General features: G+C 42.9%; 1 protein-coding gene and 1 long non-coding RNA gene across 4 annotated transcripts; one reads left to right on the forward strand and one right to left on the reverse strand.

Moving 5' to 3' along the window:
- Nucleotides 1-287: 287 nt before the first annotated feature.
- Nucleotides 288-15,222, reverse strand: LOC128588397 (dehydrogenase/reductase SDR family member 4). Of its 3 annotated transcripts, XM_053595170.1 has the most exons (9): nt 14,961-15,222; nt 13,657-13,834; nt 9,150-9,251; nt 3,755-3,825; nt 3,624-3,675; nt 3,200-3,334; nt 2,678-2,733; nt 1,002-1,152; nt 288-424 (listed from the first exon to the last, which is right to left on the reverse strand). In XM_053595170.1, the coding sequence occupies exons 1-8, from the start codon at nt 15,089-15,091 to the stop codon at nt 1,038-1,040; spliced, it is 840 nt and encodes a 279-aa protein (XP_053451145.1). In that variant the 5' UTR covers nt 15,092-15,222; the 3' UTR covers nt 288-424; nt 1,002-1,037. The 3 variants fall into 3 exon arrangements, with proteins under 3 accessions (XP_053451145.1, XP_053451144.1, XP_053451146.1); XM_053595169.1 differs by lacking the exon at nt 288-424 and having other exon boundaries at nt 637-1,152; nt 14,961-15,219; XM_053595171.1 differs by lacking the exons at nt 288-424; nt 3,200-3,334; nt 3,755-3,825 and having other exon boundaries at nt 1,102-1,152.
- Nucleotides 15,223-15,332: 110 nt separating this feature from the next.
- On the forward strand, nt 15,333-26,269 carry LOC128588399 (uncharacterized). The gene is made up of 3 exons (XR_008380769.1): nt 15,333-15,573; nt 21,917-22,049; nt 24,544-26,269. It is a non-coding gene; the product is annotated as an uncharacterized LOC128588399 (long non-coding RNA).
- Nucleotides 26,270-27,021: the final 752 nt, after the last annotated feature.

The following is a 27,021-nucleotide window of genomic DNA, read 5'->3' on the forward strand; positions in this document are numbered from 1 at the left end:
CCCCGTCTCGGAGCGCCGGTCTCCCGCCCCGCCCGGAGAGGTGCCGGACTGAGCATGCGCGCCGGGCGGCCGAGCCGCGTGAGACCCCTCCCGCCGGCTCCTGGGTGAGCGGCCCAGTGCGCGTGGCCTGCTGTCTGAGCAGTCTCCGGGGCGGGGGGCTACTTCTCGTGTCACTCAGTCCTCAGGCACCGTCGGCAGAACCTATTTCTTTTGTTTGTGGGCCTGGGAACCCATCCCTAAGTTATCCTTGAAGGGACCCCTCCCTTTTCCCCCGCCGGCTCCGTACCGTCCAGCTTGTCCTTGCTGACCCGAGAGGTGACTCCGGACCGAGTGCGATGCCAGAGAGGACCTGGCCGGATCTGGGGGTGGGGGGGGGGGAGTTCGTCCAGCCTCGGGGATCCCTGTGGCGTCCTTGGCACTATCCCTGGGGATGTGAGGCTGAGAGTAGCACCTGGGAGTTCCCGTGCCACCTCCTCCCAGCTGGCAGCTCTGCAGACATCTCACCCCCACCCCTGAGCATCACATTTACGTCTTGGAGACAGGGAGGAGGGCTTGGGGGATCCAGAGATTCATAGAGATTCTCTGCTCAGCTAAGGACCCCACACTGAGAAATGAACACATTGATTCAAAGCAGTAGAATCATCTGCATTTTATTTGCACTTCATTTGCAAGTTGTTAGTTTCCAACCCTGCTCCTTCCATGCCGGGTTTCTTCTTTCCCATCTTCCTAATTCTCTAGAGGCCCAGAAATAAAAAGTATATATATTTGTTGGTCTTTGCTGGGTATGTTCAGCCTTCTCAGCAAGTCTGCCCTGTGTTCTCAGGGGAGGCATTTATCCAAGGCCCCAGAAACAGCGGGAATCTTCTTAATACCTGGCCTTAACTCAGGAAGGCTGTATCTTGTTCAGGGCAGACTGATTTTGTGAGGTGAGCAGTATGATAGGGAGATGTGGGAAAGGCAGGGGATGAATGCTGGAACAACACCCAAGAGCTGGAGCCCACCTTTGTCTGCCCTGTGGACTGTCTTCATTCAGCTCCTCAGAGCCGGGATGGGGTTCCTCCACCCACCACCACTGTCTCCCCAGTGATGTAGCTGGCATCTTCAGAGCACATGAAAGACACGAGGCCTGCACACTCCTCTGGCTTGCCTAACCTGGGGGATAAGGGAAACAAGGAAGAGAATAAAAGTCAAACAGGCCAGGCCCCTCACCTGGCTCACTAGGAATGAAATTTGCTTCATCAAGAGTTAGCAGATGATTTTTTCAGGACCAGTGTACTTCCCACCTATTAAATAGGGTTACAATGAGGATAAGGTGTTATAATTTAGTATAAACATACTGTACTCTACAAAAACCATTATATATTATATTCTTATAATATAGAGACACACTGGTTTTTAGACAGCTCAGGACACCAAAAGCCAAAGTTATATAGAGAAAAAGGCGAGCAACTATTTTATATGTCAAAAGAATTTGTTTCATATGTGTGCATATGACTCAAGTGTCAGGGAGTCTGTGTGGCAGTAAAAACTGTGTTTAAAATGATTCCATTTGTACAAGTTGAATTTATAGACAGCTTTTTCAGGAATATATATTTGTCCCTTAAAGCCAGGTTCATTTTGTAAGAATGTGCTAATTCTCATTGTTTGCACAGTTAGGACTTTAATGTGACTACTATGGAATGCCCTAGGGGTGAGTAGCATAACTCAAACTTAGAAGGCCTGAATTAGTGTTTTAGTGGTTCTCCATCCTAGCTGCACCTTGCAAGCATTTGAGAGGCTTAATAAAAAAAAACAACCCAAGCAAAAAGTGTGCTTCCATTACAAATGGAAGGGAAATAAAAATAAGGGAAATCTCTTTATATGCAAAATAACAACCACCAAAAAACCATGACCCAGGCCCAATTGAAGAATCTCTAGGAGTGGAGCCTGAGCTTCTGCAGTTTACAAAGTGATTCTAATGTGCATCCAGGATTGAGATACATGGGGCTAGATTATTCACTGGGGGCTCCAGGATGACAATACCCACACTAGAGAGTTGTGAACTAGGCCTGTAGTTCATGCCTGGCATCATAATGGCTTTGGGAGGATTTCAGGGAGTCTAGGCATTTGTCCTTGAGGGGACAAGATGCAGAAGCTGAAGATAAGAGAGCACCGAGAAACCAGAAGGCAGAGAGAGGCAGGGAACTTATAGGAAAGGGAGCCAGACAAATGTGCCTGAACAGTTCAGCTAGCTTACTGAGGAAGAGAGTAACTTCCTTAGAGGGAGTTTAGAGCTTAGTAAAGCTCATCATTCCTTTTATTTGGATTATAGGATCATCCACCTGAGCCTTGGAAACATGACTTTATTCAAGGGGAAATAAAAAAGCATTGTTTTGGTTTTGATACCCACAGATGTCCAGAGGTGGAGGCAAACACCCAGGGGGAGAGAGGATCAGGGCTTCTTCCAGAGCGCTGCTCTACTGAAACGCAGACACCTCCATATTTGCCATTTGCAATAAAAGCACACTCTTTGCTTGGGTCATTGCAGTGATAGAGTGTTTATGAACTTGTGAAGTCTGTGAGCCAGAAGAGAGCATGCCTGTGTTATCTATGGGTCTGAGGTAGTGAGCTGCGGACTGTGTTAGGAACCAGACCTTTCCATCTTCACTCCCTTTAGCCCTCCCTTGTGACAGCTTACCTTTTTATGCGAAGGGTTTCTTTCATGGTTTCCTCTCTTGCCTTGTCCGTCCAGAACTGCAGGAATAAGGGAAATCTCTTTATATGCAAGAAGAGGCAACAGAGGGACAGAGAGGGAAGAAAGAAACTGCCTGTCCTCACCTCCGTTCAGAGGAAGAATGGAAAGACTCACCCATTTCACTTCTACATTTTCCTGGCTCCCAGCTCTCCCCACCGCCCTTTTCTGTTTCCTTCACCTCAGGTTCTAGTGAGGCATTTCTCTGTGTCTCTCTAATTCTCACCCACTTAAGGAGAGAGGAAACAGTGTGAGTAGAGTCTGAATTCCTCAGTTTCCTCCCTCTACCTCAGGAAAGGAGTGTAGAAGTCTATTCTGGTTAGGGTGGCTGGTACAGATAGGGAATATGGAAAAGTCCAGGAAGGAGGGGATGGGGGTAGATGAGGACTCAGGTACTGGGCCTCCCCATTCAAGAAGATGGATGTTCTGAAAGGAATTCCAGTGGGATGCAGGGCTCTTCTTCCTCACCATACTGCTGAAGCTAGTCTTGATAAGCCCAGGTGCCAGGCAGTTCACCCGAATGTTCCTCGGGGCCAGCTCTATGGCCATGTTCTTTGTAAGGCCCAGCAAAGCTGTTTTACTAACATTGTAAGGGCCCAGGCCCTGGGGAAAAAAGAGAATGGGTTAGGTGCATAGTTTCCAGGTCATTCTTGGTTCTTATTATTAGACATAAAGGTTGGTGGTCAATACGGTATTTCCTGTAGAGTCACAGGAAATTGTCATGTGGCTAGACATCCCTTCAGTTAGGAGTCAAGGAGCAACACATCTATTCTGGGAAGGGAATTGGTGGTGTGATTCTAAAAGGGGACACAAGGTTCTTTGGGCAACTGGAGGGATGGAAAGATGTGAGATCGAAGATGGGACAGAAAGGGGCAGACAAAAGGGTTCTTACAGGAAATGGATTGAAGGCTGCTATGGAGGCCACAATCACCACTGAGCCACCTCTGGAAAAAGAAAAGAGCTGACCTTCTCAGGTGGAGAGCACTCCCTTAGCCCCATCTCACCCAGTCTCACTCACTGTACCCTCGTTTCTCCATTTCTGGCAGCACTGCCTTTGTCATCAGGACTGTGGCCTTCACATTAATGCCCAGAATCTGAAGGAAAGAGAAGGGGAAACAGCATGAAGATGAGCACTGAAGAGTCATGGGGTGAGGATTTATAGTGGGTTCCTGTTTGTTAGAGCAGATGCAGATCTTAGGGATGATCTACCTGGGCCTTACAGGGGATGAAACCAAGGTTCAGGGAGAAGTAGCTCTCACCTGTTATTCAGCTATATATGACACATTAGGTTCAGATGAGAAAAAATGGAGCCTAGTTCATCTTGTTTTCTAATCAGACAATTAGAATTTGGCCAGAATAGGCCTAACCTTTCAGGGCTGCCTTGGATTTGAGCTGGGTTTTCTGTTTCTTTGAAGTAGAGGGAGCCTAGAATTAGCAGCCTCCTGGAATTGGCAGCCTCCTCGACTTGCCCTGTAGGGGCCCATGTTCCTCAGGGAAAACATGGCCTGTCCTTGGGCACTTGGGTTGCTTCAGAACTTCTCTGGTTTTGGAGCTTATGCAGGGAGGTGCTCTTGGCCTTCCAGGATTGACTGTCTGGCTGGATGTTATGGGAGAGTGTGGTCATGAGAAGGTACCTCTGAGGAAGCTGAGGTATAGGCTATAATCAAACCCATATCCATCATTTAAAGTAAACCTGTTATCCCTGCTTACATTCTAGACAACTTATTTTAAAAATTACAGTCTTACAGAAAAAGTGAAATAGAATGAAAACCTAGATACACTTCACTTTTTGCCCTATTTGCCCTCTCTATATATCTATGCAATTTTTAAAAATGAATCATTGGCCGGGTGCGGTGGCTCACATCTGTAATCCTAGCACTCTGGGAGGCCGAGGTGGGTGGAATGCCTGAGCTCAGGAGTTCAAGACCAGCCTGAGCAAGAATGAGACCCTATCTCTAAAAATAACCAGGTGTATGGCAGGTGCTTGTAGTCCCAGCTACTCAGGAGGCTAAGGCAAGAGGATCACTTAAGCCCAAGAGTTTGAGGTTGCTGTGAGATGACACTACAGCACTCTACCCAGGGCGACAAAGGACAAAATGAGACATAGTCTCAAAAAAAAAAAAAATCATTGAAATTATGTTGCAGATATAACAATGCTCTATCTGTAACTACTTCTAGCACACATTTCCAAATAATAAGAATATTCTTTTACATAACCACAATCCATTATCACATCTGAGAAGTTTAATTTTATCTAATATGTTGTTCATAATAAAATTTCCTCAGTTATCCCCAAAATGTCTTATTTATTTATTTTAGAAATGTCCTTTTTTTAAAAAAAATTGAGACAGAGTTTCACTTTGTCACCCTCAGTAGAGTGCTGTGGGGTCACAGCTCACAGCAACCTCAAACTCTTGGGTTTAAGTGATTCTCTTGCCTCAGCTTCCCTAGTAGTTGGGACCACAGGCACCCACCACAATGCCCAGCTAGAAATGTCCTTTTTAAAAAAAAATACAAGGTTCAATCAAGGATCAGCCATTTCACTTAGATTTGATGTATGGTGTTGAAAAATGTAAAATCACGCACACAAAAAAAACTACAGGCACACCTCATTTTATTGTACTTTCCAGATATTGCATCTTTTACAAATTGAAGATTGTGGCAACCCTGCTTCAAAAAAGCGTATTGGAACCATTTTTCCAATAACGTGCTCATTTTGTGCCTCTGTGTCACGTTTTGATAATTTTCACAATACTTCAAAATTTTTCATTTATTATATCTTTTATGGCTATCTGTGATTAGTGATGTTTGATGTTCTTATTGTAATTGTTTTAGGGTGCCACAAACCAAGCCAATATAAGACAACAAATTTAATTGACAAATGTGTATGTTCTGACTGCTCAACTGACAGGACATTCCCTGTCTCTCTTCCTCTCCTCAAGCCTCCCTATTCCCTTAGACAACAATATTGAAATCGAGCCAGTTAATAACCCTACAATGGCCTCTTAGTGTTCGTAAAAGAAGAATTGTGTTTCTTGCATTTAAGTCAAAGCTAGAAATGATTAAACTCAGTGCGGAAGGCATGTTGAAAGCTAAGATAGGCTGAAAGCTAGGCCTCTTGTACTGAACAGTTAATCAAGTTGTAAATGCAAAGGAAAAGTTCTTCAAGGAAATTAAAAGTGCTACTCCAGTGAACATACAAATGATAAGAAAGTGAAATAGTCTTATTGCTGATATAGAGAAAGTTCTAGTGGTTGATAGAAGATCAAATCAGCCAAAATGTTCCCTTAAGCCAAAGCCTAATCCAGAGTAAAGCCCTAACTCTCTTCAATTCTATGAAGGCTGAAAGAGGTGAGGAAGCTATAAAGTGGAAGCTAGCAGAGGTTGGCTCATGAGGTTTAAGAAAAGAAGCCGCCTCCGTAACATAAAAGTGGAAGTGAAGTAGAACAACACGCTGATGGAGAAGTTGTAGCAGATTATCTAGAACATCTAGCTAAGACAACTGATCCTGGTGGCTAAACTAAACAACAGATTTTCAGTATAGAAGAAATAGCCTTCTATTGGAAGAAAATGCCATCTAGGACTTTCATGGCTGAAGAGGAGAAGTCAAGGCCTGGCTTCAAAGACAGGCTGACTGTCTTGTTAGGAGCTAATGCAGCTGGTGACTTTAAGTTGAAGCCAATGCTCACTTACCATTCTGAAAATCCTAGGGTCCGTATGAATTATGCTAATTCTGTCAGTGGAACAACAAAGCCTGTATAACAGTACATCTGTTTACAGTATGATTTATTGAATATTTTAAGCACACTATTGAGATCTATTGCTCAGAAACAAGATTCTTTTCAAAATGTTAATGCTCACTGACAATGCACCTGGTCACCCAAGACCTCTCAAGGAGATGTACAAGATGTTGTTTTCATACCTGCTGTACAACATCCGTTCTGCAGCCCATGGATCAAGGAGCAAAGTTGACTTTCAAGTGTTTTTAGTTTAAGAAATATATTTCATAAGTCTATACCTACTATAAAGAGTGATTCCTTTGATGGATCTAGGGCAAGCCAATTGAAAACCTTCTGGAAAGGATTCACTATTCTAGATGCCATTAAGAACATTTGTGACTCATGGGAGGACATCAAATGTCAACATGAACAGGAATTTGGAAGAATTGGATTCCAACCCACATGGATGGGGTTCAAGATTTCAGTGGAGGAAGTAACTGTAGATATGATAGAGACAGCAAGAGAATGAGAATTGCAAGTGGAGCCTGGTCAAATGACTGAATTGCTTCACTTTCATGATAAAATTTTAATGGCTGAGGAGTTTCTTTGTATGGATGAGCAAAGAAAGTGGTTTCTTGTGGTAGCATCTATGCCTAATGAAGATGCTATGAACAATGTCGAAATGACAACAAAGGATTTAGATATGACATAAGCCAAGTTGATAAACCAGTGGCAGGGTTTGCGAGGATTGACTTCAAATTTGAAAGTAGTTCTACTTTCAAAATGCTACCAAACAGCATCGCATGGTACAGAGAAATGGAAGAGTCAATTGATGTGGCAAACTTCATTGTTGTCTTATTTGAAGAAATTGCCACAGCCACCTCAAGGTTCAGCAAACACCACCCTGAATAGTTAGCAACTACCAACATGGAGGTAAGAACCCTCCATCAGCAAAAAGAATAGGATGTGCTGAAGTTTCAGATGATCAGTAGCATTTTGTGACAATAAAACATTTTTAAATTAAGGTATAGTTGCTATAGTTTAAATATAATACCACCACATCCTTAATAAACTAAAGAATAGTGAAAATATAACTTTTATATGCACTGGGATACCAAAAATTTGTATGACTTGCTTTATTGTGATACTCACCACCAATAAAGTGGAACCAAACTCAAGATTTCATAAGGTATGCCTCTACTATGCTTAAAACTGATTTTCTTTTTATTTTATTTTATTTTTCTCGGTAGAGTGCTGTGATGTCATAGCACACTGCAACCTCTAATTCTTGGCTTCAAGAGATCTCTTGCCTCAGCCTCTGGAGTAGCTGGGACTATAGGTGCCCACCACAACACCTGGCTATTTTTAGAGATGGGGTCTCACTGTTACTGAGGCTGGTATTTAATTACTGAGTTTGGGCAATCTATCCATCTTGGCTTCCCAGAGTGCTAGGATTACAGGTATGGGCCACTGTGCCCAGCCTTAAAACTGATTTTCATGCGGTGTTCATTCAGACTATTTATGAAAAATGTTTCTCTACTTTAAGAATATCAGAATCAGAAACTGGCTCATACAAGAACATTTTTGGCAGTTTGGTCTTTATGTGTGTGAAATACTGATAAATTATAATATTTTCATATCCTTAAACTTTAGTGCTGAGAAATTATTGGTAATACCAGAGTAAAAAGCAAAACCACAGGAGATCATCAAAAATTTAGCATTCCCAAATTACATGGGAATATTAACCTTAGTAAACAAAGACAAATATTTTAATAACAGCTTTATAATTAAAAGATGGAAGTATGTGAAATATATTATGAAGATAATGTAATTATATACTTTCACATAAGAACCAATATTTTAGCACTTGAATTTGGACATCTGCATCTCAAATTTTCTTTCTTTCTTTCTTTTTTTTTTTTTATGAGACAGAATCTCAAGCTGTCGCCCTGGGTAGAGTGCGATGGCATCACAGCTCACTGCAACCTCCAACTTCTGGGCTCAAGCGATTCTCCTGCCTCTGCCTCCCAAGTAGCTGGGACTAAAGGTGCCTGCCACAATGCCCGGCTAATTTTTGGTTGCAACCGTCATTGTTATTTGGTGGGCCCGGACTGGATTTGAACACACCAGCTCAGGTGTATGTGGCTGGCGCCTTAGCTGCTTGAGCTATAGGTGCCAAGCCCTCAAATTTTCTTGACACCACAGTTAAAAAAGAAAAGTATGCAGGTCTTTTCAAAGGCTATGTGTTATAAAGTGGCTACTTTGGTCATTTCACCTGAACTGGTATTTCACTAACTAGCAGCTATTAACATGCCCCAGCTAATGAAACATTATTCTTTCTTGGCTGCTGAAAAGGGGCCGGGTGGGTGTGTAAGTTTAAGTGTCTTAGTTGTTGGCATATCAGCTGCCACGTCTCTGTTGGAAATCACCCAGGAAGAGGGCTGGGGAGGGAAGCAGAAGGCTGCTAGCAAAAAGCAGATGGAAGAAGACAGAACTGGGAGCAGCAGAAAGGAAAGAGAAGGGCAGGGGTAGAGTAAGCCAACCCCCACCTTCCCTTTACCAGGTGTACTCCAGGTGTGCAGCACACTGCAAAGATCCTTCACATTTACATTATACTTGACAAACAGCATTCTAAAAGCAGACTGAGTTTGTGCTGAATGCTTTATGAGGCCCAACCCTGCTTTTTAATCCCCTCTCACCTTGTCCCACACCTCCTCAGTGGCATCCATTAGGTTTCCAAAGAAGGGGTTGACAGCGGCATTGGAGATTAGGATATCAATACCTCCATGAAGTTTCACAGCCTAAAGAGAGGAGGAAGGTCTGGACCAGGGCTGCAGTAAGTAAGTAAGGTACATTTATCTATGTTGATAAAAAATTTCTTCTTAGGAGTTGTCAAAGTGATATCTGTTTCTTAAAACATTGACTCTCCAAAGCTACTCTAAGCTCTGCTGCTGGCCATTTAAGGTCGTCTTCTTTCTTTTGCAGTCATTTCCTTCTGCCTCTTCTTCTAAGGCTATCCTCTGACCCTTTACTCTTTTCTTTACACTTTCTCTTTGGGCAGCTCCTTTATTCTTTATGTTTTCAACTCCACTTAGAAATCTATTTCTAGACCTCCTTATCTTTTCACACTGTGTCCCAGCCCCATTGCTCTAAGTACTCACTGTCCAGTTCTCCTGAAATGAGTTACCATTATCTCAAAGTTAAACTGTCCACATTTGCCTGAATAGAGTTTAAATAGACTGATAGAAAGTTACCACTGGAGGGGCCTTTAAGAGCATCTTGCCTAATGTCCTCATGGTGGCGGTGATGAAGCCGAAGGTCAGGGAAGTTAATTTTTCAAAATCATAGAGCTCAGTAATGACACATTGGGAATAGCTAAGAATAGGAGGAGTGCTTATATCGTGTTTGGGAGAGGTGATTTGTTCAGGGCACAAAGCTAGTTAGTGGTGGCAAAACTGAGGTCAGTCTCCTACTTTGTAGCATAGAGCTAATTCATAAGAGTTCTCTGAGAATGAGCCTAGGTCATCATGAAAATGGCTGCCCAGAAGAGCCATGATGGGAGGAGACACTAGCCTGAATTTAAAGCAGTTCCACACTTGGTTATGATGTCATTTTCTTTCTCTCTCTCTCATTTTTGACCTGGAGGCATAGAAGATTCAAGACAGAAACAGATTTAAATTGGGAAAGCCAAGAAAGGTGACATCTTACCTCCTTAATAAGTTGTAAGTAGGTAGTAAAGGTGTGTGGTAGAGTAACAAATGGCCCAGCAGAATCTGCCAACAAGGGTATTCAGCACCAAGCCACCCTGAAACCAGAGTTGGCATTTGCTCAGAACTCCCAACTTTGTGCCTTGGGAGAGTAGCACTAAATGGGCCCTCGATCAACTTGGTGCTTCAGATTTGGCACACAGAGGGGTGTTATTAACAATGTATGCCATCTGCTTGCTTCCCATTTTAACTAATTATTCTTGTTAACTAGGTGCTAAGCTCAGTTGTTTCTACACTGCTGAAGGAATGCCTGGGCTGTCAACACATAAATCTAACAAAATTTAAAGTCATATAATCTTTAAAAATCAGTATTAAGACTTTCTTGCACCCTCTAAATTCTGTGTCCTGGCATAAAGCCCCAGTCACCTACCTTGGTTCTGTGTAAGTCTTGCCAATAGACTTGTGATTAGAAAAGTGCAAAGTAAGTTAGAAAGTGATGTGTGTGTGCTGGTTCTATGCTTATGTATTTGGGGGTGGGGAGAAGATGGTGGATTGATCCAGCATCACACGCAACCTTTTTCACTTTGCTGTGCTTCCTGTCCTCCTCTCCTTCCACTCCGGTCAGCATGGACAGGGAGGAGGCTGGGTTTCAATAGCACAGAGACTGTGAAGCATAAGAGATGAATGAGAAAGGTAGCTATGACCATTCAGCTGGCTTCTAAGTCTTTCTCTAAATGGTATGGTCATTACACTGAATTGGTTAGGAGTTGTTTTCTCTGAGTTCTGATAATTACATATATATTTTAGAAAAAGCAAATTGGGAACTCAAGCTAATCTAGTTTCTACTCACCACACCAGTGAGAAGCGTTGTGGTATGGATTAGGTGGCCAGTGGGTCGTAACCATGCTCAGGCCAGCTTTCTCATTGAAGGGTAACCTTTGGTGACAGGCAGAACATATTTCAAATTGCTAACAAATGTTCTATCGTTCTCCACCCCAACATTGATCATACAAATTACCTGGGAATTCTTACTGACTCATCCCTCCTAATTTCCCATTTTTTGACACAGGTTGAAAAAAATTTTGGTTGGTTCCCACTCAATGGCTCTGTTCTGGTCCCACCATCCTTGCTATAGACCTGGATGAGAGCAGTAGCTTTCTCCTGATGTCCTTGGCTCAGTGTCTTCTCTTTATCCTTCTTCCCAGAGCCAGATTATCCTTCCTTAATAACTACTTTTATCTTGATCAAAACTTCATTTGGTGTAGGGTGGCGCCTATGGCTCAAGGAGTAGGGCGCCGGTCCCATATGCCAGAGGTGGTGGGTTCAAACCCAGCCCCGGCCAAAAACCAAAACTTCATTTGGCTTTTTTTTTCTTTCTTTTGAGACAGAGTCTCACTATATTGCCCTCAATAAAGTGCTGTGGCCTCACAGCTCACAGCAACCTCAAACTCTTGGGCTTAAGTGATTCTCTTACCTTAGCCTCCCAAGTAGCTGGGACTATAGGTGCCTGCCACAACGCCCAGCTCTTTTTTTTATTGTAATTGTCATGGTTGTTTGGCAGGCTCAGGCTGGGTTTGAACCCACCAGCTCCAGTGTATGTGGCTGAAGCCTTAGCCACTGAGCTACAGGTGCTGAGCCCACTTGGCTTCTTATTACTATGAGAATGTGTGAACTCCTTTGGGAGGCCATGGAGGCCCTTGTCCCCTACCTTTCGCATGCTGCCCATTTCCCAATAGTACTCCTAAGCCTGTGTTCCCTGCTGTGGACTGACAGTGCCCCCTCTCTCTTTCAGTCCCTCCTCAGGAGTATGCTCATTTTTCAGGGTCATTGGAACCTTGTCTCTACTCTACCTGTCCATTCCCACCCACTCATCCAGATCTAGTTCAAGCTCCACTTTTGGGTCAGGCCTGTAGGACTTGCTAAGTGGACCTGGTGGGGGCGGTCAGAGGATGTTTTCTCAGCAGAATTCTGACATTAAATTGCTATGTATATTTCATGTGGCTAGACACTCATTGGCTCAGGGTCCCAAATGTCTCCCTGCTCCCTCAGGATCAAGGACTCAATCTCAGTTCTGTCCAGCAGCCTATGCCAGTCAAGATAACTTTCTTGATTCACATCTGGCTCCTTCCAGTGCACATTTGAGCATTTGCCAAGCAGTTTCATTTCTTTATTTTTTTTTTTTTTAGAGACAGAGTCTCACTTTGTTGCCCTCGGTACAGCGCCGTGGCGTCACAGCTCACAGCACCCTCCAACTCCTGGGCTTATGCGATTCTCTTGCCTCAGCCTCCTGAGTAGCTGGGACTGCAGGTGCCCGCCACAATGCCTGGCTATTTTTTTGTTGCACTTTGGCTGGGGCTGGGTTTGAACCTGCCCACTGACCCACAGGCGCTGCCCCAAACAGTTTCTTTTCTTTTTCTTTCTTTCTTTTTATTTTTTTTTGCAGTTTTTGGCTGGGACTGGGTTTGAACCCGCCATCTCTGGCATATGGGGCTGGCACCCTACTCCTTTGAGCCACAGGCACTGCCCCCCAAATAGTTTCTTAAACATGGAATTGCCCTATACTGTCTACCATATCACTGTCTACTATTGTTTAAGGCCTTCCTTTCTGCCAGCCTTCTAAACTATTAGCATGAACCTGTACTTCCATTCTTGGGTAGCTTCTCTCTTCCACTCTGGGCATAAAGTGTATGCCCTCAGTCTTGAGAGAAGAGGAGCCTCCTGTGCTGTCAGGTTTGTATTTTCTTGTGAAGCTAGAAGAAAGCTGGTGTCAAGTACCAACTCTGACACCGAGACTAAAGTCCAAATGGGCACCTAAGGCCTAATCCTGCACTAAAGGGGAAGTGCCTGGTAGTCTGTAGACAGCCAAGGAGCTTGATAGGTCTAGGTTGAATCATATCTCTTTCTTTATGGCTGTGGGACCTTGGGAAGTTGTTCCAGCAATGTGAACCAGTTTCTGTAAACAGGGAGAATAGAATTAGCCTTGCTTGGGTTGTTGTCAGGTTTAGCGGATACCTGTGTGAGGCTCTGAATACAGTAAAGGCACACAGTAGGTGGCTGAAACATGATGGGTTGCCTCAACTCTTCAGCTTATAAACTGAAGAACAGGGGATTGTTAATTAGCGCATAGATGGGATCATCTATTTTGAGATTGCATTTACCTTTTCCATCTGTCCAATTAGATTGGAAACTACCAAAGAACTAGGACCAAGTGTTTTTTTTTTTTTTTTGAGTACCCCAAAGGACGATGTAAGGTTGAAGCATTAGAGGAGTTTTTGATTCTGACTGTGATGGGATGATTCTCAGACTTCAGTGTATTGATAGAAAGGTACACAATAAAAATGTGAGGGTGGACTGGTGTGGGTAGCAGAATGCACTGTTATGTTTTAGTTAACAGTACTGGGTTGGATCTTGCCACTGCTGTCCAGGAAAGCAAGGAACAGGGCTCAGGCTGACTCCTTTTTCTACCTCCGGTTTCTGTGCCCATTTCCCTGATGCTCACCATGGCCACTAGCCGCTCCCGGTCCTCTGCCTTCCCCACGTGGCACACAGTGCCTGACACACTCAGCCCCTCCCCCTGCAGTGTGGCCACAGCCCGGTCCACGTTCTGCTGCTTCCGGCTGCTGACCACCACGTGAGCCCCATCCTGGGCCAGGCGCCGGGCTATGGCGAAGCCAATCCTGCCAGATGGGAGAGACAGACTATCAACAGGAGACAAGGTTGAGAGGATAGGATCTGGAGTCAAATTACTATAGCCTGGATACCAGCTCTTTCTCTGTATTAGCAGGCTAATGGCACAGCTGTTGCCACGCAGACGAACATGCTTACATGCTATGCTCATTTTTGGCACTCATATGCTTTTTTTTTTTCCATTTAGTTGTAAATACCTCTACACTTGGACCAGCAGTGGTGTTTACTATGTGGTTTTATTATGACTTTGGTCCTCAGCATCAGTTCCCAGGAATGGACATCACCTTTCACAGGCCCTACTGTGGGTAACAGGCCCCATACCATGTCAAGACTGAAGGATAAGAAATGAACTGGGTGTGCAGCCACATCCATGGTTTGAGGGTCTCACTCAAAAGGAACCCCTGCCCTCAAATATCTCCCTCACTAGTCTTTATCATGTTCAAAATCTTAACCTTAGTTATGTTGGGGTGCATGTGAAAGGTTGGGTAGCTGGTCAAAAATGTAAGTATTCCCCTGGAAGTAAGGGTTGCCATTTTGCATTTGTCAGCCATTAGCCTTTCACATACATCAGTACTTCAGATTTGCTAAGAGCTGGCATCTAGCAAAGTTCTGTAGGAATGAGAAACAGGGCAGAGTAGAGTGGAGGATGAGAAATAGCCTGCAGCAGGTTGGACGGAAATGTAAGGAGGTAAACAAAAATCTGGGCATGTGTCTTTAGCGTCCCATTTAGGTAAGGGGGAGGAATTCAAGGGCCAAATGGGGTGTTGTAATATTTTAGGATTTTCATAATCTGGATTTCCTTGTATTTCTGGTTTCTGGTCTTCCCAGACGCTAGGTGGGGCTTGTTGATTGGGGCATCCTAGAGCCCTGGGGGACTGGATCGGTCGGGGCAGCTCAGAGGTGGCACTGAAGCAGAAGTAGGAGTGACAGGAGGAAGGGCAAGGGCCAGGGGGCTTGGAGGGACTTCCTGCCAACAACGTGGTTCCTTTTCTCTCCCAGGGCCAGACTTAGGCCGCGTGTGAGGTCTGAAGACAGAGGCTTGAGAGGCAAAGGACAAGAGGCCACGCCCTGTTTTCAGACAGCTCGGGTCTCAAAGACTCTGGCCCGGGCACTCACCCGTCGGTAGAGGCTGTTACCAGGGCCACCTTATTCGCGAGCAGATCCCGGCGGGTCATTCCGGAGCTGGCCATCCGCACTGACTTCCACGGCAGTGTACAGAGACCCAACAGCAGCCCCGCCTTCTGCATGTCGTAGACAGTCCAGATTGAGTTCCACTCCGCCCAGCGGAGGTGAAGGACTAAGGCAGACCAAGGGGTCCTGCGGGCTATTCACCCCGCCCCCTGCTCGCTGAGTGCCCGCCCTTGGTGCGCGGGAGCTGCCTGTGGCCGCGGGCGCCCCCTGCCGGCACATGCCCGCTGCGCCCCGCCGTCCTTATCCTCCGCCAGTCTTGCCCTGGCCTGGCTGGGTAAGGGCCGGTGCTCTGCGTCCAAGTTTCACCGCCAGAATCTGCAGACTTTACCTGCTCCTCCTTTCACATCTGCTGGCCCGCGTACTTTTGGGGGAAGAGGGGACCGTGAGTTGTTTGCTTTTGCTTCCCCAAAACTCAATATGGAATTCCTTCTCCAGGAAAGTCTGGATCTATGCATGTGTGACAGCCCACGGGAGGCTGCTTATGGAGGTGAGGCCTGTGAGCGTGGAGGAGCCTTGGAAAGAGACGTGATGGAGAGTGGTAGGTTGACTAGGCCTGCCTCTGTCCCTCCTCAAGATCTGCATCCTCACAGGCCTTTGAATGTGGACTCTGGCCATTGACTGAAGAACTCTTATGAGGGCTTCTCCCTTTTACAGTGGCTAAGTGTTAGTACGGAGGCTAGAGGATCCCCGAAGCAGGAATGGACATGCAGAGAATTAGAAAGAAGTCAAGTTTTCCATAATTACTATGTTCCCAGATCTTAGCATATATCTTAGTTCAATAAATATTTGTTGACTGTAAAAACACTTTATATGTAAAGTGTAACACATAGTGATTATAACCACCTGTAGTAATTATTATTGCTGTCACAGGCCAGACTCTTCATCTGTAAACTCTGCATGTGGAGTAGATGACGAATAAAGTCCTCGCTAGCTGTAAATTCTGTGTCTAAGACTTCAGCCTCCACTTCTGCCAAGTGAATTGAATTGATCTCCCTTCTGGGTTCCTGGGAAAATGAATAAATCTGGATGGCTTATGGTTCACTACAGGAAGGTCTCAGCAGACCCAAGTGCAAGCATCTGAATTGGTTTAACCCAGTGGCCTCAAAATGCCAGACTGAGAAGCAGTGCTGATCCATAGCAACATTTTCACTAGTTCAAGGCAAAATGAGAAAAATTAAGACAATATAATAAGTTTCCTAAAGCTAAAGTTATTTAACTTAATATATAGTCCTTTATTCTGGAGTACACTTTTGCCTCCTCCCCCTTTTTTCTTGGTTGTTAGTGTTTTCTTTTAGGAAAGATGATGGAAGCAGATGGGTAGGTTTAGAAAAGTGTTGTTGGTTGGTGAGATCATTAGTTTGTCAACTTTGTGTCAGTCCCTATGATTAGAGGGGAAGGAATCCTGGTGTGTGAAATTTAGTTCCGGGGATTATTATTTGGTAAAATTCATCCTTGCTAAAGATTCATTTGGTATAGATAGGTGTTGGTCAGCTGAGCAGCTGAAAAAGGATTTCGGCACGGGAAAGGGAGTGTATATGGATAGCCAGTGATATACTAGGCATGCACTGGATTTACAGTGCATTCCTCAGTCACGAAGTTACAGCTGCCATACTTAGTTTTGGTACCCAGCACATCCTGATGAGATAAGAGAGCTTAAGTCTAATTTTTCCCATATCTGGGGAAAACTGACTCCCTGGTGCCCCTCAGTCTGAGCCTTGTGAATTATTGACAAGGGCTGCATAGTGTCACACTCCTCTTCCTCCTTCACTGCTCAGAGTTAATGCACTGAGGGAAGCCTTCCCAGTGCTCTCTGCCTGATGTGAGACTGGAGGGAGAGTGCTCAGGAGGTTCTCAGGGCTTGGCTGAAAGGGACAGTCCTGCAGGGCACATTTGGTCTCGCTTCACCCCCTCTCCAGGACAGCCAGGGGCTGAGGTTGGCAGGAAGATGGGAGAGACCACACTTTGAAAAGCAGAGGATTCTGGGAGAAGAGAATTTTGGCTTGGGAACTTGCTGACTGGGACATGGCCCGCTGGGTTGTCTGGGCTGGGTTGATATTTGGCCACCAGCACCATTTCTTTTGGGAAAGCATAGGGACATTAGGGGGGAGATCTGTGAAGGGAAAAGGGTAGAAGGCAGCAAGAAGAGGAGTCTCTGGCTCCATCAAGCTGGTTTGTTGCAGATAAGGGTAGGAAATCCTTGGGGGAAACACATGCATGTGTAGGAGTATATCTTTGAAATATAGGCAAGGGGATTGTTCTTGTTTGACAGTGTTAACCATCTGCTTATCTTGAGGGAATGCATCCATGGTTGAGGACTATACCCCTACCTTTTTCAAGTGCTGACTGCCTGTGGTCCAGAAGGGAATTCACCTGTGGTGGAATATGCTAGATTGATTATTCAGTCCTGGATTACTGACACAAGTCAGGATTGAGCAATGTGGGAGGGCTGGTGTGGATTTGGGACAATGGTCAAGTAAAGAAGGTAAGAGAGTATTAATAGTAACTATTTACTGAGCACTTAATTACTAAGAGCTGGCAGGTGTTGGGTGTTTTTTAATGAGTTTTATTGAGTATTTCTAATGTGGCGAAATGGACATTTTTGTTTTTTCTATATGTGCAATCAGAGTAAGTCATAATAACCTGACCCACTGTCAATGTGGTATGGCTACACGTCATTTTTGTGGCTCTGTGGGCGAATTCATAGTTTTTGTAGAAATGAACTCTCTGAATTGGAATTTTACTTTCAGAACCAAGTGTGTTTTTAAATCAAACTATCTGTTGTTTAAATTATCAAAATAACACATGCTCATGATTTTAAGAATGGGACAGAAAGTTATGAGAAAAGTAAAAAGTAACTCTTCTCTAGGCTTATTTTACTGCTCCCCACACAATTCTTGGTCTTGTGTATACTTCCAGAAGTTTTCTGTATGTTAATATACATTTTTCTCTTAATTTTTCCCCCATGAATGAGATTATAGTATTCATACTGTCCTTAAATTGCTTGCTTCTTTTCTTTCTTTCTTCTCCCCCTTTTTGCTTTGTTTCTTAAAATACACTCTTGGAGAATGTTCTGAATAGTACATAATAAGTCTACTTTATTCTCTCTCTTTTTATAAAATTGCTGTATAATAATCTATTTTGTGGATATTCCATAGTTTATTTATCTAGTCTCCCACTGGTGAAAAATTATGTAGTTTCCAAGATTTTGTTACTTCAAACAATGTTACAGTGAACAACCTTGGATGTATATGAGGTCTGACAACTTAGTTTGCACCATGTGCGTATGTTGGCAGCACTGTACAAACAACTCAGGAAGGTTTTATAAACTTTGTATATCAGTATCTCACAGTTGTGTTTTGTTAACATGTGGCAGTATCTTGCTGAATGGCATTCATTATTGTTGTGTTTTTGTGTGCCATCATGAGACTGTTGGAGCTTGAATTAGAGCATGAACAGACATTTGTAAATTTCTTATTAAACTTGGAATGCAAGAATGGAAGTGAAATCAGGGACATGTTAGTCCAAGTTTATGGGGATAATGCCCTGAAGAAACCGGCAGTGCACAAATAGATGAAATGTTTTTCTGAGGAGAGCGAAGAGTCTTACTTGGTTACCCTTGGTAGAGTGCTGTGGCATCTTAGCTCACAGCAACCTCAAACTCTTGAGTTCCAGTGATCCTCTTGCCTCAGGCTTCCAGGTAGCTGGGATTACAGGCACCAACCACAACACCCAGCTATACTTTAGAGATGGGGGTCTCATTCTGGCTCTGGCCAGTCTCAAACCTGTGAGCTCAGGCAATCCACCCACCTGTCCAGTTACGAAAATCTTAACTGAAAATCTTGGCCCACGACTCATGGCTCTGGGATCATGACAGTGCACCAGCTCACATGACACTGGCTGTGAAGGAGTTTTTAGCCAGTTAATAAATAACTGTATTGAAACACCCTCTCTACTCACCTGACTCACCCCCAATGACTTTTTTTCTTTCCTGAAGATAAAGGAAATATTGAAAGGAAGACATTTTAATGACATTCAGGACACGAAGGGTAATATGACAATAGCTCTGATGGTCACTCCAGAAAGAGTTCCAAAATTGCTTTAAGGGCTGGACTAGGTGCTGATCTTGAGGCACAGCTTCCCAAGGAAAGTACTTCAAAGGTGACCATAGTGATATTCAGCAATGAGATATGTAACACCTTTTCTAGGACAAGTTTATGAACTTAATTGTCAGAACTCATATATGATATATAAATACAAATATATATACATATGTATATAAAATTTGTCTTTTGTATAAAAACACTTGTATTCTGGATCAAATGTTTTAAGTTGTTGGCTATGATGGTCAAATTACCTTAAAGAAGATTTAACCAGTTTTAATGAACCTTTTTTTTTCTGAAGTGAGTTTACCTGTTGCCATACCCTCTTATGCATAGTACACAGAATAGATTAACCTTTGAAGATGGCTTAAGCTCAGTGATAAGTGGCAGCATGGTCTGGGAGCCCATAGAGTTGGGGGGACCCCAATGAGCCGCAGCATGTAGATGTGATGCATGCTCAGTGTCACTGATGTTTGTCATTGAGAATGCCCGCCCAGAGCCGGGCGTGGTGGCTCACACCTGTAATCCCAGCACTTGGGAGGCTGAGGTGGGTGGTTTGCCTGAGCTCAAGAGTTTGAGACCAGTCTGAGCAAGAGTGAGACCCAGTCTATAAAAAATAGCTGGGCATTGTGGTGGGTGCCTGTAGTCCCAGCTACCTGGGAGGCTGAGGCAAGAGAATCACTTGAACCCAAGTGATTGTGCTAAGGCCAGGTAAAGAGTTTGAGGTTGCTGTGATCTAAGATGTCATAGCACTCTACTGGGGGTGGTGTGGGAAGGTGTGACTGCGTGAGACTCTGTCTCAAAAAAAAAAAAAGAGAGAATGCCAGCCCAGTGTTGCTGAATTTATAAACAGAAGCTAGAAATCTGGACGTTAACAGGAAATATTTGATTTTTAAATGCTGACAACTAATTTACTTAAAAAACACCTCCCTAAAACAAAGCAGTGAATATATTTTTAGGTGCCGAAGACTGACACAATTTATGCCTCTTTAAATGTAATGGGTTATTAATTTTGTGAGATCTTGCTCTAACTAAAATTTCATAGCTTATGGTATAGCTTATTTAGTTTCTGTTTTTTTGATCCCCCCCACCCCTGACAATCCTGTAATCAAGCAGTGGTTTGTGAGTACCATTTAGAAATTATCCAGTCTTTGTATGGGTCCTTTTCTGGAACTTTGTGCAGTGGCAGACAGAAGTTTCTTATAAACAGCCATGTTGCCATTATACAAAGTAGTTTCAAATCTCTTCTCTTGTTTTTAGAATAGTGTAAGAGACATATAGTACAAATAAATAAGACCCCTCACAAGCCTTGCCAAAGGACAGAGCAATCTGCTTCTGAGGGCTCTCCTTTTGTTGGGTGAGATCAAATTCTATGCAAACATCAAGGACATACGTGCTTAGCTTCAACTATTTATCTGGGCAGAACTGTAGTCTTTTTAATTTCTGCAGTGGAAGTGAGGGTATTTCAAAAATTTATTCTTCTCCTACCTGGAGCAATCCCTTGGGAGTAAAGGCGATGGGTGGATTTGTCCTTCTCGTTGCATATGCTCTGCCCAGTCATTTTGAATTTAATGACACAGGATTATTCTTACCTTTTGATACTTTGTAAGAAACCATGCATACTTTCTCCACCTTGATTAAAAAAAAAACTTTTATTTTGAATAATTACAGATGAACAGAAAGTTACAGAAGACCATAGTAAAGAGTCCCATGTATTCTTCTCACCCTTCTCCCAGTGGTGATAACTTACCCTGGTGACATCTGTAGTACAGTATCAAGACTAGGAAATCGGCATGGGTAGGATACTGTTAACTAGACAACAGAACTTATTCAGTGTTTATTATTTTTTTTTACATGAGCAATGTGTCACATATATGTGTACTTCTTGTTGGAATATCTTGAAGATTTTTGAGTAGCAGGCCATTCAGATCCATGTCATTCTTATTTCTTTGCTCCTTATCTGGATGAACTATCATTTATCAGTTCACTGCTAGAGTCCACTTCACTTTTTATGGTTTTCCTCTAACACATAGGATGCAATAGCACCCCTGAATACATAGCTAGAAGTTGTGCTAAGGCCAGGTAAATTGTTGAAGTGCAAGGGTGAAGTGCAAGGGCAAAGCAGTGTGTCTGTGATGTTTGCAGAGAAACTGCCAATTGCCTTCCAGAAAAGCTATGCCCTTTTCCAGTCCCAGGAAACCTTCCCAAAGGGGCAATTCAGTGTGACATGTGCAAAATTTTTGCCAACCTGGGTGAAAAATATCTTTTGATTTAAACTTCTTTATTATGATGATTGTCTTTTCAAGTGTTTATAGATATTTATATTTCTTTTTTCATAAAATGCTTGTTCATGTCCTTTGTCCACTTTTATTTGATTATTTACATTCTTTCTTATCCTCATAACCCTTTCTAAAAGGAAGTTAACTATTTGACTATCATGTGTTGCAAATATTTTTCTCAGTTTTAAATTTCTCACTTTTAAATTTATGTCTTTTAAAGTTAATGTAGAAGTTTCAAATTTTTATGGAATCAAATTCATTTATCTTTTATAGCTTGTGAGTTTTGTGTCATGCTTAGAATGGCCTTTCTTACCAAGAGTGTAAGAAATTCACTCATGTTTTCTTGTAGTTATTCATCACATGTGTATATGTTTAAATCTTTTGACTATCTCGTATTTGTGCTTGTTTGGGAAATGAGATAGAGATCTGGAGTAGACTTTTTCCCAGATGATTAACCGTGTTTAGCACTGGCTGAGTAATTTCACCATGGCTTTGTTACCAGACGAAGAGGATCCGGCCACCTGTAACTGTCAGCCAAATGCAGAGACCGGGATTAGGCTCACCAAGCTTTATTGTCAGAGGCCAGGAGTTCTGGTGAACAGCAAGAGTAGTCTCTCCATTCTGAACTACCTCAGGTACAATTCTAATAGTCTTTATAATGGTATGCAAGGAAACAAATGTAGACAATTTTAACTTTATCTAAAAGAATCATCAAAGAAAACAACATAAAGGTAGCCTTTACTTTAACAATGTAACAATACTTAAGCAACATAAAAGTAACCTTTACTTTAATAATGTAAGAATACTTCTAGTCTAAGTGTTACTACCTCCCCCAAAGTCTTTTGAGATAAACATCCTCACAATTATGGTAGAACCTTAACTAGGTAAAAATGGAAGCCATGTGGGGTAAGGTGGGCTGAACAAACTAGCTGTACTGCTTCAGCTTAGCTTCTCAGACTCCATCTCTTAGGTTGCTTTTCTGGCTTCACCTTGATTTCTTTTTCATTCCCATATGTATTTGAACCTATTTCAGGACTCTATTTCATTCCATTGATTTGTCTATCTGTTCCTAAATCAGAATTTTAATAGATGTTGCAAAGAGGAAAAGGGAAAAGGCTCAACGGAATAGGGCGCCGGACCCATATGCCGGAGGTGGCGGGTTCAAACCCAGCCCCGGCCAAAAACTGCAAAAAACGGGGGGAAAAAAATAAAAATAAAAAAAAACCTGTTTAAAAAAAAAAAATTGCCATAAAATAATTTCAAATAAAAGAGTGGCAATTCAGAGGTAGGAGAGAGTATTTTCAATTGGGGTCTGGAAAAGCTTCATGAAAGAGGGACATTCAAGATGAAACTTGAATGATGAGCCATGAATAGGAACAAAGGTGAAGGGAAGTAAGAGAAAGTCTGGTCTGGCGTCATAGATAAGGGAGTCAGGGCCCTGAAGCAAACAAAGAATTTTGCAATGTTAGAACATTGTCACTCAGTTAACCAGGCATGTCCTATATTCGTAACATGCAGTTTCCAGCTTGTGACACAAATGGGGTAATGGTCACAGTTAGAGAACAATGTCCACCACAAATGCTACACACATCACAAGATGAACATTCACTACCGTACAATTATCAGTAAAAATAGCACTTAGCAATTATTGTTAAGAGAAGGAAATGGGATATGTGGCAACTGAGGCAATCTGTGACCAATAGGGAAAGGACAAGAATACCTAGAGACTGGGGTAGGGGGGAGCAATGAAAAACTCCAGAAGTGATTGCAAGGGGGAAGTGAAATAAGATACTTAACAGCTGTATATTGTCTTGAGGACGGAGTGTCTTCTCACTAGAAAGGGAAAGACCCCTTTTTCCCTCTCAGGAAAAGTCTATGCTACCATAAAGTTTGCTTTTATGCTGCTGCATTAAAAAGTCTTTGCTGTTTTACTTTTACTTCTTGTTTCTATTGCTTTTATTTCATTTGGCTGAGCTTGCTGGTTCTGCCAAGGAACCCAGCCAAGTCAGTCAGGTCCCAGTAAGGCCAACCAACAAGAAACATTCGACAAAGAGAATAAGAAACGGAGCCATGGAGGCAAGAGGCAGCAAATGTCTGTGTACGTGCTTTTGCCTCTGTGTGTATGTGAGGAACCCCTATTCCACTGCTTTGTGTTCTGATGCGTGTGTGTCTTCTTGAACATAGTAAGAGATACAGAAGTTTTGATATTACTCTTTTGAGGTTATTTTGAGGATGCATTTATTCATCTTAATGGCTATAAGTTGAACACCTACTATTTGTTAGGCGTATCTATGCTATTTTTGATTTTCACACAAGCGAAGTTGATGTGGTTATTCCCATTTTAGGAATGAGGAAAAAGCCTAAAGCAGGTTGAATAACAGCTACATGTACAAGTGGCTGGCCTGAGATTGAAATCCATAGCTAGCAATTAAAAAAATAAAAATATAAAACATCACAGTCTGTTTTATGGTAGATAGATCTATGCAAACCTACCCCCAAAGGCTAAGGAAGCTGAGAGGCTGAATAAAGAGGCTGATGTATCAGGTTTCTCAGAAGAATTTATTAGGGACTTAGGAACAGAAGCCATGTCCCTGGCAGGTGTGAGATGGTGGATCCCTGCACCATTATGCCCAGACCTACGGAACGAAGGAATGTATAGGACAATTGAAGTCAACGCCTCAGGGAAAGGCAAGAATGCCGTGTGAACCTGCCTAAGGGCAGGACTCATGGTGAAGGTTGACCTAAGGGCAGGATTTATCATAGCAGTAAATAAAATAGAAATCTAGACTTACTCTTGGAATATGGCTTAAGCAGAAATCAACTTGTCAACTTAACATCCAAGATGAAGTAGTTTTACCTTCCGTACCTCACTCCCCTAATTTGGCTTTCCTCTTTCAAAGTGGTCCCAGAACCTTTTGGAGGAAGGTGCTTGGTACTGTATATAATTTTAGCAGCAGTGCATTGGCCATGGAAGACAGAGCTAGACAGGTGGGATTCCAAAATGAGGGAGATTTGCAGGCTTTGTGGAATTATCTCTTGTCTTTGGAATACTATGATTTTGGTTTTCTCAGAAGTAAAACAATGAGAGATATATAACATGAATAATTCATTTTTTTCCTTTTTCTTAAGAATCTTGAAGACAATCAGTGCAACATTATTAATTTGAATGACGGAAATACAACGCACACAAGTGAAGGGTGTAAAGGTGAAAATGGTGGTCCTGGAGATGAGCCTCAGAGGAGCTGTTTAGGCCAGGTTTATTGAAAGGGGAGGGTGACCCACCTGGGCAGTGCAAAGATGGTGTGTGCACCTGGGGGCAGTTAGAGACCACTTTTATATGTGGCTGTGGGAGGTGGGCGCATTCTACAGCTTTCCTGTCAGGTTATGGTCTTTTGGTAAGAACTTCTGGGGGGTGGAGCTAGCCAGATCCTTTGTGTCTTTGTTTTAGGACGAGAGAAGGGGGAGGAGGAGAAAAGGGTTTGTGCGGATCTGCTTTAGGTCCCCCAACAACAAGGATTTCAATCAAAAGATAATTCATATACCAGAGCAGTAATAACAACAAAGAGCCTATTCCATTATGGAGTCAACTAAAAGGATTATGAAGGAAATTAAAACCTGTTTTTTCTTTAGGACTTCTTGTAGCCAGGAAATAATTTGAGATTTAGTCTAAATTGCAGGCAAATAATAAAAATTCAAAAACAATGGTTAGGGCTAGAATCTAATAATGGGTGTACTATAGTTTTCTCCAGAAACATAATTTCTCTCTAGTTTCCCTATTTTTATCAAGGATAAATCACGTTAGAACCAATTGATTTGCAAAATAAATTTTAGTCCCGTTATATTATCCTTGGCCTAAATACGGGCAGTCCTGGGGTTATGGATGACCTGACTTATGGCATTCTGTACTTGTGAATGGGCTCCCCATAAGGATAATTTATAAATAAATAAATGAATAACTCAGGATCTGGTTTCTTCCATGCATGTAAGCAAATCCACATGGCATAAGCAGTTCATTGGCTCCACATCTCTAGCATCTAGTCCTATAGATAGATAGAGAAGCAGCTGATAGAAACACAAGAACACAAAGAATCAGAAGATCCAGAGTTGAGAAAGTTTATGACAAAAGAATTAGCTGAAGCCTTTCCTTTCCTTGAAGCAGGGTTTGCTAAGCTTGAGGAGCAAGATTCTAACATTGGGTGGATTACAAAAACTTACCATGTAGTCAGTGAGAACATCAGCTGCTCCAATGGCATTTATGATGAAAAAAAGGAAAAGGCCGTGCAAACAACCCTAGATACCTTTTTCAAGAAACCAACTTCAGAGGTAAGTTCTCCTCTTCCAACAAAAGAATCAAATCCTGATTCTTTAGCACCCATGCCATCCTCTCCAGCATCATCTTCTGATTAATGTCAGCCTACCTTCTTTTTTTAAAAATTATTTTTTATTCAATCATAACTTTGTACATTGATGCATTTATGGGGTTCAGGGTACTGCTTTGATATACAATGTGAAATGTCAGGCTACCTTCTTGTCTCAGAAATGCCCCTTCCAGGGTGGTGCCTGTGGCTCAGTCGGTTAGGCACCGGCCCCATATACCGAGGGTGGCGGGTTCAAACCCAGCCCTGGCCAAACTGCAACCAAAAAATAGCCGGGCGTTGTGGCGGGCGCCTGTAGTCCCAGCTGCTCGGGAGGCTGAGGCAATAGAATCGCGTGAGCCCAAGAGTTAGAGGTTGCTGTGAGCTGTGTGACGCCACGGCACTCTACCCGAGGGTGGTACAGTGAGACTCTGTCTCTACAAAAAATAAATAAATAAATAAATAATAATAATAATAATAAAATTAAAAAAAAAAAAGTTTTCTTGACTCTTCTTCAATTAGAGTAGCAGCCTTTCCAAAGAGTATGTTATCTGTTCTCCTTGGAATTGCCATTCACAAATGGAGCAGCTCTTTGTCAGTTAGGTGAGAGGTATTTATTGGGCACTGTAGAATCTAGCAGCTTCTCACAGTTTCAGAGTTAGTCCTAGGGAAAAAGTGGCTCCCTACCTGTGAGTACATTTCCTCCTGGCATTCCACAGGTAGCATGATTTTGTATAAACCATTTGCATTTTATTATGGAACTCTTCTGGCACTGATGGCCCCATTAGAGTGTTTCTCTGACATCGCTTGAAATAGCAGGGGTATTTCAGGTGTCAGTAGTATCTTGTCTTTTAGTCATAGGGAAAGCTTCAGTTAACATTCCATAGTAAGGCAGCAAACGCCCTTTAAGTGGAAATTCCCTAGTCCAAAGTCCCAGTGGTGTTGCTGGGAGGTGCTCACAGTCTTTTGCCAGAAGCCCCAGGAAATGCTGCACAGAGAGATATCAGGTTAAGAATCTGTCCCTACCAGCACTCCAGCTTCTACTCTATACTGTGTGGGCTCAGGCAGTCTTAGTGGTTCCCATTTAGGATGTTCAATTAATATTGCTCAAAGGGCAGATTTACGTGTCTTCTGTTTTGCTGTACTAGGTAGGAGGAACATTGTCCAGTCAGAAACAATTTAAATTTTCATAAAACATTTAGGTAAAGGAGACACAACTACTTTACATAAAGCCTGTTTAAACGTTTCAGCT

The sequence above is a fragment of the Nycticebus coucang genome, chromosome 6 (genome assembly GCF_027406575.1).
Source record: "Nycticebus coucang isolate mNycCou1 chromosome 6, mNycCou1.pri, whole genome shotgun sequence".
Taxonomy (NCBI): Eukaryota; Metazoa; Chordata; class Mammalia; order Primates; family Lorisidae; genus Nycticebus; species Nycticebus coucang.

Bases quoted from the DNA above. Each gene is read 5' to 3' on its own strand.
- LOC128588397 (XM_053595170.1), bottom strand. From the start codon at position 15,091: ATGCAGAAGGCGGGGCTGCTGTTGGGTCTCTGTACACTGCCGTGGAAG. The intron at 3,826-9,149 runs GTGAGAGGGGAT...TCTTTCCTTCAG, and splicing joins CTGAGGAGGTGTGGGACAAG to ATTCTGGGCATTAATGTGAA. The intron at 2,734-3,199 runs GTGAGGAAGAAG...TTATTCCTGCAG, and splicing joins AGACTAGCTTCAGCAGTATG to TTCTGGACGGACAAGGCAAG.